The sequence below is a fragment of the Lynx rufus genome, unplaced genomic scaffold, assembly GCF_022079265.1.
Source record: "Lynx rufus isolate CCGP_SWC_20201006 ecotype Redwood Valley unplaced genomic scaffold, mLynRuf1.p SCAF_13, whole genome shotgun sequence".
Classification (NCBI taxonomy): domain Eukaryota; kingdom Metazoa; phylum Chordata; class Mammalia; order Carnivora; family Felidae; genus Lynx; species Lynx rufus.
In genome coordinates this window covers 39,608,456-39,619,412 of record NW_025814827.1, presented here as the reverse complement: position 1 = coordinate 39,619,412, position 10,957 = coordinate 39,608,456, and the positions used below count along the sequence as shown (strand labels likewise).

Below are 10,957 nucleotides of genomic sequence, written 5' to 3'. Positions count from 1 at the left end.
GTATTTGCTGAATAAGACACAGTAACTCAAAGCCAAAGACCTCAGTCATCTTGCACTGCATGCTCCACTTCTAGATTTTTGTGGAAGCCCAGAGTCTCAGTCCTACCACGTGTAAAATGGGGATACTACTACCAGCCGCACTTACATCACAGCATTAGTGTTAAGATCAAATGAGATCGTGTTGTGAGTTTGTTCTAGCAAGCACGTAAATTGTTTTTATAATGATCTAAAGAAAAAAGCTTCACCCACCAAGGCTTGCATACACATTTATTAAGATGTAGGCAAGTGAAATGTGTCTGCTCCTCCTCTTGAGTACAACCTTCTTTATTGATGTGTAACAATGCCCAAGGGCTGGGTGAACTACATAATCAAAATCAAATGCCAGCTTTCTACGGACTTGGCCAAAACAGCACAGCCCAAAACACCATTTTAAATTGCAAGAAATCTGAGGACATTTCATTCATAGTCTTGCTTTTTACTGTTGTTGATATATACACCTTAATTTCAATGCCCGTTGCAGATCCACATTTAAAAAGAAAAGAGCTCTTATTCTAATTTGGTAGAAAGCAGAGCTATCGGTGTGAAGGACAATGCAATATCAAAATACAGCTGCTTTTCATCCATACTAGTCTAAATTAGAAACATGCTGCCATTCACAGGGGCTCTAATAACACGTGCACGTAAGCAGTACTGAGGCCTACGGGCCGTGTGGGTTTTTACCCAGCATCTTTACCCTACTCTGGGTCCTGATCCTCATCTGAAAAATGGGGGACCGACTTCTTTGCGACAACGTTGTCCAGTCTCTGTCCTTGTAGATATGGATTGATACTCTGGAAAAAAAAAAAAGTTTGGTATTATACCTGAACATCAGATACAGACATCTCACAAAAGAAAAGACGTGAGTGAGAATTGTGTCTGGCCTATTGGGTTAAAAACAAGGTAACAGTGGTACCTACCACCTACCACATGATTATTTCAGTGCATCTTCAAAATCTCAGTGGCCTGAGAAACCCTGTTTGACTGACAGATGTCTTTAATTGTGTCTTGCACACAACCGAAGAGTTCTTTGGCACAAAGCTTTGGAGTGAATCAGCTAACAAGTTCTCACTACGACTTAGATACCAAGCCCCATATGAAATAAAATTATTGTTCTATGGCCTTATTTAGTGGAAGAGAGAATGTGAAATGCATTAAAGTATATTTTATAAGAATGTTCTAAAGAAGGCAACAGATCAAGTAGGAATTAGTGTCTGTAGACTGGTCATAGGACATCCTGTTGCTGTATTGATTTTTACATGCTACCTAATTCTTCCATTCTACCTAAAGAGGATTCATCAGTGACCCTAGCAATCATTTCCACCTTCCAGTTCAAAAGCTAAAGAAAAGAAGTAAGCTCTGCACAAGGTGCCTTTACTTTGGACTCAAGACTTTGAAATCTCTCATCTGTTGCTATTCTGAATGAGTCAAGGTTTTTCCATTCCTTCTTTAATACATATCCACTTTTTGAGGTTTGGATTTGAACTAGTAATTGGAGCTTTATAACATAGTATTTACCAAGCAGAAAAAATTTCGAAAGTTTTGGAAGGTATTTGTTTATTGAAGTTCCCTTCCAATAACTGGACAAAAATATAAGAGGCTGTAGTTACAAATGATCATCCATCCCAAGTCCCCATGGATGAATGGAGGCAGTTCACAGGTGGGTCTCTATAGACAAGGGGACATTGTCTGCCTTGGCTCTTTTGAAGGGTGATCAGGTCATTCTCCGAAAGAGATTTTGTAAAAGCCCTTCCACATTCTGACAGCTAAACGCATGAATCATGAAAGGCCCAACCCATCCAGCAAAAATGCATTACAAACTGAGAATTACAAAGTGTGCAACGTCCTCATATCTGAAAAGTGACACGTCACAAAAACATAGTACTTTGCTGGGAAGGCATCTTTAACATGTTTAAAATAACTAAAATGCTTTCTACATAGAGATTGTCAACGAGAATGGCCTGGCTGACTCCAGAGAGTCATATTAAAATTTCCGGGTAGGTGACACAAGCGTGCACTGAAAAAGTGTACTCAATATCATAAAACTTTATTGTTTTTTAGTAACAATATTTACCTGAAAATTCTAAGACATTAAAAAAGGATATGAGATTTCCATATTTATCAAATATGGGAATAAAAGGTTGATAAGCTCTTTAAGATAAATAGTAGATCTCAGATATTAACAAGATCCATCTTAATGGTTAAAGTTTGCAAAGGGGAGTTGACTTTCTACTCATGAAGCAAGTGGAATTCAATTAGATTTAAGCAAATACATAAAGTTACATAAAACTACCTGGGGGTCTGTTGTAACTTTCGGGAGAAACCCTCTGGGTAAAGGGACTTTCAAAGGAGCAAGTCCTTCCGCCTAGACCCAGAAAATGCCAAATACTGGGGGGTGGGGGTCGGGGGGGGGAGTAAATTAGTGAGGAAGCAAAAGGAGCAATCACTTGAACTTTTTTGATAAATGTTTATCAGTATTGAATCCTATACTTAAAAGGAATAATAATAATGATACTTGATTTTAAGAATCCTCTGAAGAACTCAAGGCACTTACGTATCTATCTCCTCTCCTGGGTGAGAGGGACTGGCTAGGTTACAGAGAGAACATTTTTTTTCCCATTTCATAACTGGAAGAACCATTGGGAGCCTTGGAAACCCACAGCAGATACTGAGCTTCACTGGAGAAAGCCTTGGTAATGGGTGCACTTGAGCAGGTGATTAAACTCTTCAATCAATGGGAGCATCACATGAGGCCTGATGGCAGGGGAAGCAAGTTCTGTGTCCCCCTGAGTCCCCAGGGGGGTCAGGATTTATGGCATGACCATGGGTTTTTGTAGATGTCTGAGAACAGGAAGAATTTGATACAACTGGGTCAAAATGACCCTTATTTTCATAAATTCTAGGCCTTTCCTATGTGGAGGAAGTTGAGACCAAAGTACAATCCTTTATAACATGTGTCCTAGCCAGAATTCTGAGTTTTGGTAATCACTGGTCTCATGGAAAAATGACCTAAATCCTGACCCACAGTCACTAGCTGAGTCAGGGCACAAGGAACGGTGAGCCAGGAAGTAGAGACAATTAAAGCTTCATGCTAAGTTTTTCATTTTGGGTCGGTCATTGGTCTTATTTGGAAATGTTCTTGTTGTGCCATGGGGAGATACTCGAGCCATCTTACCGGTAAATTATGTGTATTCTGAGGTCCTGAAATAGAATTTCTTGATGTTCTCTCAAGACCACATTACACCCTTCAGACCCTTCCTGTCACCATTTGCCACTGGAAACTGTAATCACCCAAGAAAAACCCCTAATAACCCTGCTAACCCTCCCAAAGAAGATCAGTTTCCAGACAACTTTGCTTCTCAAAACTGGCCACGTGTCAGGCAGCAGAGGGGCTTGGAACTTTCTGTTGTGGGGGCCTGTGAATTAATGCCGTGTCCAGATCTATGCCTTCTCAAGCACTCGGACTGGATTTGGCAAAACTGTGCAGAATGGCCACAACTACCACTGCCCAGATTCCCAAACTTTGCCGAGATCCAGGCACTTGCTGTTTTTAAGAAATAGTGGCCTTGAGTATATGGTTTGGTTTGTACATTTAACTAATGTGGTTACTACATGGCACTTTGCTATATAATAACAGGACTTTAACTTTTTCCTCCACCTGGTCAGAGGAGGAGAGGAGGGGGTTGCCAGGCACTTCTATCCACTAGAGCACCAGTGGATTGTCAGAATAGTCACTGATCACTTATTCAGTCTCGCTGCCATTCAATACATTGGAAACCCAAAGCAGACTTGACATTCAGCTTTACAAGAGGCAACACCATAGTGGCTCAAAGCACAACACCCAGACCAACATCCCACCACGGGCAGCCCTGAGATGGTAAATGAGGAAGCCGGCAGCAAATTCACCGGTTGGCAAACAAATGTAACAGATGAAGAGCGTTTCACATCAATTTGTGCCAAGGCTGGGGAAGGGGGCTGGGCTAGGTGAAGAAAAGCTATGTAGGAGGAATGAGGTTTGTTCATCTCATCCTTTGCCCCTACATTCCTTCAAAATTATTGCCTGGAGCTTGCAGTTCAGCAAGCACGTCCTTGTTCCTGTCTTTTGTGTTTATAGAATCAGTGCAGATGTGTGCACAGCTGCCCCAGTGGCCCAGAGCCCCTCTAAGGAAAGACACCCTCACGTGCTCCCCAAATTCCCACACCCACGGGAGGGACGCTACACCCATTTCGCGAATGCAGTGGAGGTGGTGGGATCACCACGCAACAGCCCTCCACTCAAAACCATGTGCGGAGGGGCGCCTGGGTGGCTCAGTCGGTTAAGAGTCCGACTTCGGCTCAGGTCACGATCTCACGGTCCGTGAGTTCGAGCCCCGCGTCGGGCTCTGGGCTGATGGCTCAGAGCCTGGAGCCTGCTTCCGATTCTGTGTCTCCCTCTCTCTCTGCCCCTCCCCCGTTCATGCTCTGTCTCTCTCTGTCTCAAAAATAAATAAAAAACATTAAAAAAATTAAAAAAAAAAAAAACACCATGTGCGGAGTCGTGGGGAGGCCACCCCAGAAACCAAGAGCATGGCCCTCGTTCCACGGGACCCGAGTTCCGCCCTCCCAGGATGGCTCATGAAAGGCCTCTGCTACTTTCCGACAACTGAGGGGTCACACTCAGAAAGCTCCAGGCATCCCACCAGCAGCAGCTCAGCCAGCCACACGTTACCCTCCGCTTTCGTGTCTGTCCTCCCTTCATCTTCTCGTAAAGGAGTTTCTTGTTCTAGAATGGGGAGAAAAGAAAACACGAACACAGAAGTTATGGATCAAATTTGGTGAACGTCTATTTTAGAAGCGATACTTGGTGTGTCCCCCTGGATATTTGCACACACATATTTTGGAAACAAAGTTAGATGAAAGGAATGTCGCGTCAGAAAGATAGACCACAAGAGAAAGACTGGTGGTTGTGTAGCTTTTAATAAAGTTCTCTGCAATGCCCCGAGGCACACCAGTGTCACCAACAATCATATAAACAGGAAAATACGACATTCTAAAACACAAGAGGCACTGGAAACTCAGCTCCTCACTTTGAACAGCCTTTGTTTAAAACAAACAGTTTTATCTCATTTTACTTTTGTATCCAACTCCCTTTTTATGAGCTGTACACATAAACTGTTCTCTAGAGGAGTGTCTGACTATTAATAACAATCCTCTATGTAAATAAATGAGACATCCTGACTTCTGCAACCTTTCCTCCTGTGGCTTAAGTCAGTGCCCCCAGTCAAGACAATCGGAAAACCATTTGGTCTATAACATTTTTAATAGAGTGAACCTTTTAAAAACTGCCAAAAAACTTCTTGGCAGAAGGAAAGCTATGTTGGGGGAAGAAAAAAAAAATGGGCTCTGTTACCACAGTTTGTGTAAGTGTTTCCACATATTGCTGTATTTCAAGCACATAGTGGATTTAAATGAGCTCTAGAATATCAGACACAAGTTCCACAGGTTTCCCTACTGAGATTATAAAAGACAGAACACTTAATCTGAAGGCAAAATGGGAGAAGGGGTATTGGGGGGACTTACTTGTGTTTTTTTTTTCATCCAAAGGGAAATAATGCATAAAAGAGATGATTGCATCTTACTCTAAATAAAATATACTGCCATTGATTTTTTTTTAAAGAGATGACAGAGTTCTGTTAGGGACCAAGTTTATACAACACTTGTATCCTCTGAACTGTTTTGGATATAGAGATTTTTTTTTTTAATGGTACATTTGGAAATACAAAGGACAGATGCCAAGAATGAGCTTCATCATTTTCATGTTCATTAAAATCTACCCCACCCGCAATTTACAATGTGGATCTCTTGCCCAACCTCAACTATGCAGGGAGGCTGCACCAGGGAGTGAAGGATCTAGAGTACCCAATAGGCCAATACTGGCCACAGCCTCCTGCTCACTTGGGAAACTGGTCAATCTAATATTAGAAGGGAGAAAAGGCAGATGTGCAGATCACAGTCTCAAAGAACAAGCACATCGCCGGGAGGCTCATTCTTGTCCTCTGGAGTTGCATTTCTGTGGACGTAACAACTCCTGTTGTGCAGAGAACATCTGGGACTTTGCACCAAGGCTGGGGAAGGGCTCTGGGGGCTGGGAGGTCAGGACAGAGGCTCTTCACGTGCACCATCAGGTCCATCTGCCTGTGTGGGCAGGAGCGCAGGGGGCCCAGAGCTGGAACGAGGGGGTGGGGCAGCTGGTCAACCGTGGGTGGCAAACTTCCACTGCACCACCCGGGGGGTCAAGGCAGCATCGATTCAGTTCAACTCCTTCAGAAGGTTGTGGGGCATGGGAATGCACGCTGGTGCAGCCACTCTGGAAAACAGTATGGAGGTTCCTCAAAAAACTAAAAATAGAACTACCCTACCACCCAGCAATTGCACTACTAGGCATTTATCCACGGGATACAGGTGTGCTGTTTTGAAGGGACACATGCGCCCCCATGTTTATAGCAGCACTATCAACAAGAGCCAAAGTATGTTAAGAGCCCAAATGTCCATCGATGGATGAATGGATAAAGCAGATGTGGATAAAGCAGATGGATGAATGGATAAAGCACAATGGAGTATTACTCAGCAATCAAAAAGAATGAAATCTTGCCATTTGCAACTACGTGGATGGAACTGGAGGGTATTATGCTAAGTGAAATTAGTCAGAGAAAGACAAACATCATATGACTTCACTCATATGAGGACTTTAAGACAAAGAACAGATGAACATAAGGGAAGGGAAACAAGAATAATATAAAAACAGGGAGGGGGACAAAACAGAAGAGACCCTTAAATATGGAGAACAGAGGGTTACTGGAGTGGTTGTGGAAGGGGGGATGGGCTAAATGGGTAAGGGGCACAACCTGAAATCATTGTTGCACTTTATGCTAACTAATTTGGATGTAAATTTTAAAAAATAAAAAATAAAACAAGTTATATAAAAAAAGAGAAGGTTGTGGGGCAGATTATACAAATAAGAACCTTCATTCGAAAAGAAATGCCAAAGGTCTACCAAGTTGTCCTCCCAGAGACAGTCCCTGGGTTTCCCTAAGAGCCAGGGTTAGGATTAGCCGGATGAGAGTTTCCCATCCCTGCATGAAAGTGGCTGGGGCATTCCCGACTAGCCCTGCTATTACTGTATGGATGTGGGGCAAGGGCTGCAGGTACAGTGGGGGGGAAAAGAAGTATACAAAAAGAATGAGAAGAAAACAGCCCCCTCTCCTGATACCCATTCCTTGTAGACAGGGTAGGGATGGGGGAGCGGTGAGCCTGTTTTCCATGTGAGTAGCAGGTTTGAGTTCACAAAAAGGGCTTTCTATTGTGCCATCAAGATTTTGGACAACTGCCCAGATCTTGGTTTCAAATTCCATTCCTAAATGGAACCAGGGAATGGAGAATGTCTGAATCCAGGGCTAGGGCAGGGAAAGTTTAAGGATCAATGGAGTTGAAACATCTAATTGTCCCATAAAGTAAGAACGTGCTCAAGAAGTGATGAGATGTGTCAAAGGGAAAGAGAAGCCAACTTGGAGACTCCTGCTGGCTATATCTAGGACAGAGTGAATGCCAAAATAAATAATAGGAATTAACCAATCCATACTGATAATAAATAAACAGATTTTTAAATAAATAAATGAATAAAAGGGGGGACTGTTGTTTAGAGTCAAATGGCAACCAGTAAATGCAGAATGAGTAATAGAGTTTAAAAATCACTGTTTTACAAGTACGATGGTTATGACTGATTTTAGTGAGTATCATCGATGAAGACTAAGATTGTTGGCTGAAAGTTTAATGGGGACCAAACAATTTATACAGTTGCAACGTACCTCCCCACAGATGATTAATTTCAAAGGGGAAAAAAAAAAACCCAGTAATTTTACACTTGAGAAACCTGGCAGGCATCACTTAGAGCAAGTCACCAATTCTGGGACAGAGTGACATCATGTGCCTCCTGATGTGAAACACTAAGAGGAACATATCAGAAAGGCAGAATTCAAACCTAATCACATGGAAACATGAGACGAACCCAAAGTGAAGAGGATTCGACTCTTCAGCTGTGTTGAGGTCCTGAAACACAAGGAAAGGCAGAGAAAGTCCTTGCTTCTAGTTCCTCTCATGGAGTCGGCTCTGGCCATGATCAGCTGGTTCCATGGGAGAAAGAGACCCTAATCACCCAGCGGGCTGAGGAAAAGATATGAACAGCGCTTGGAAAGGAGAAATATTTGCTTTTCAAGAAAACTTTTTCCTAAGCAGCAGTCAGCAATTACTGTGTGAAGGAGGGGGTGACTGACACCCACAAGAGCCAGCCTTTGGGTATAGCCACTCCACACTGGGGGCACACACACCATCCAAAAGATAGCCAGTCCTAGGCAGGACTTGATGGGACCACAGTACAGGACACATGATGAGCCATGAGCCATGAAAAGATAAGAAATCTACCAGTTTTTAAAGAACTCCTGGAGTCAGAAGATCTAGTTCAAATCCTACCTCTGCTGATAATCAGCTCTGTGGTGTTGAGCAGGCTACTCACACCCCCTAAGCCTGTATTTTCTCATCTGTAAAATGGGTGTGTTTGGGATGGGCAGATTGAGTGAGATAATTCATGTATTTAGCACAGTGTCTGGCACACAGTACATGCTTAATAAATATTACTATTTACTATCATATAATAAAATACAATTACTATTATTCTTAATCTCCATTCCCATCACGCAACACAGGGCCTGGAAGGCATGTGATGTGCATTTAAAAAAATGTGTCTTGATACATTAACAAAGGGAAAGTAATGCAGGAAACGAGACAGACGCTGATATTTCTAATATATGAATCATTGCTAAAGACCCAGCTGAGCTCCAGCCAATGTCAAAGACAGGCAAACATTATTAGCATATAAGGAATCGTGGTCTTGTGTGCACTGTTCTTGTTTAAGATAATTACGTTGTTAACTTAAAATCTGGTTGAGCTTAGGACAAGCTTGAGACCGTCATTCCATCCCCCTTGGATAAGGGAAGACTACTGTACTCGATTCCCACTACCATGTGAAGTTCAAGCAAATCATGTTCACTGCCAGGTGGTACTGAGAAAATAAATGAGAGAAACTTAGGTTTAAATAAACATAATTACTGATGATAAAAGGCATGTAAACATTGTTCCTGGTCATTGATCTGTAATAGTAATCTATCCAGGCTTTCAAGAAGAGGCAAGGAAAGTTGGCAGGAGAGAAGTTTCCATCTTTCCTGCTTCCTCAAAAGGGCTCTCTGCCCTCACTCACACTTTCCCCAGTCTCACTCTTGCTTCCTTTTGCTCATTTCCAACCTACCCGTTCTTCAGGGGCCCTTCTCACCTTAGACTTCAGTGTTGCCTTCAACTTCCTCGCTGGCAATTGTACAATTGGTTGTGCAAGCCCTCCATCTTAGATATTCCTTATCTGCCCTTATCTTCCCTCTTTGCCAGTAATTGTACCTCCTAGTGATCACAGCATAGCTAGAACATGAAGGTGGACCGTGCTACGTTGGGTTCGTTGTGTTTTCACATTTCTTCTCAACCACAAGGTGGTAAGTTCATTGAAGACCAGCACCATGTCTCAGAGACTGTTATAGATCAAGCACCTAGCACAGCATCTGGAACGAAGCAGGCCTAGCATCTTCCACTTGTTCTTTGCTGAAACTGGCCCTTGCTTCTGTGGATTTGCCCATCTCCTGCGGATTCCTTCCTAGGGCTCCTCTGTTATCTCCTGCTCTTCCCCACCTTCTCTGCTCCCCTCTTTTCCTCCTACCTCCCTCTCTTCTTTATTCCTTTCTTTAAAAATTTCCATCAGAAGAAAAGTTCATGCCATCCATTTCACATAAACCTGACATAGCTCTTCCATCCTCCTCCTACTATATTTATGCCATATACCAGTTCTAATTGGCTCCCCATCTGCCTTCGAAATGTCTTAGATTCTAATCACGTTGACGAGGTTCACTCAAATTTACTATGTTCATGGCCTTCATAACTGGAATTACTTCCTACACTTTTTTATTTCCTTTAATCTACTCTTCTCTCTTTCATCCTTCCATATGCCACCAGAAATAATTTCTTTTATAGAAGACTTTCATGATTTCAGTCTCCTATTCAAGAACCTATAGATGTCTACCTCTGTAATTTGACATGTTTCAATTCTACTAGTAGGCTTCAGAATGGCTCCACAAACCAACTCTCCCTAACCAAACTGTTTGTGAAAAAGAAGAGAAATAGAATTATTGCATATTGGAGGGGCGCCTGGGTGACTCAGTCGGTTAAGCATCTCACTTCGGCCCAGGTCATGATCTTGTGGTTTGTAGGTTCGAGCCCCACACCAGGCTCTGTGCTCAGAGCCTGGAGCCTGCTTCGGATTCTGTGTCTCCCATTCTCTTTGCCCCTCTCCCACTCATTCTCTCTCTCTCTCTCAAAAATAAACATTAAATTTTTTAAAAGAATTATTGCATATTGGAGAAAGCAAAAGTAAAATTGCTTTGTTGTTTTAAGATGGGAAAGTGTATACGGTGAGGGTAGGTGGAAGCAACTGAATGCAATGTTAAAGCAAGATAATGGAGAAATGAAAGTGGTAATTAATGAGGAGAGGCACCTTTCTCTAAAACAGTGTAAAAGGAAGGGAAGGAGGTTACTCCTAAGACTAAGATAGTCCCAGTAATGAAAGAATCAAGGTCAGCTGCCAGCAATGAGCTGAGCAGGGACAAGTAGCTCTAGAAGTGCTTAGGCAGGAATATCTGCTCATTCACTCATTCCACAGATGTACCGACCACCTGCTTATCCATGAATTAACACTCCTTAGGATTTTTCCACTTTTCTCAACATCTGATTACACGGGCCCAACCACAGGAACATAGCTCCATTCCCATTCAACTGTGATCCTGTTTGACCC

At 42.7% G+C, this 10,957-nt stretch overlaps 1 protein-coding gene across 2 annotated transcripts in view; it reads right to left on the bottom strand.

The window, feature by feature from the left end:
* Window positions 1-262: 262 nt before the first annotated feature.
* The window catches only part of SCG5 (secretogranin V), a 60,659-nt gene continuing 49,964 nt past the window's right edge, over window positions 263-10,957 (bottom strand). For both annotated transcript variants that reach the window (XM_047075350.1, XM_047075351.1), the window contains exons 5-6: window positions 4,745-4,798; window positions 263-830 (exon numbers count right to left, since the gene is read on the bottom strand). In XM_047075350.1, the coding sequence (XP_046931306.1) occupies window positions 735-830; window positions 4,745-4,798 (150 nt within the window). In that variant the 3' untranslated portion in view covers window positions 263-734. The remainder of the gene's footprint in view (window positions 831-4,744; window positions 4,799-10,957) is intronic.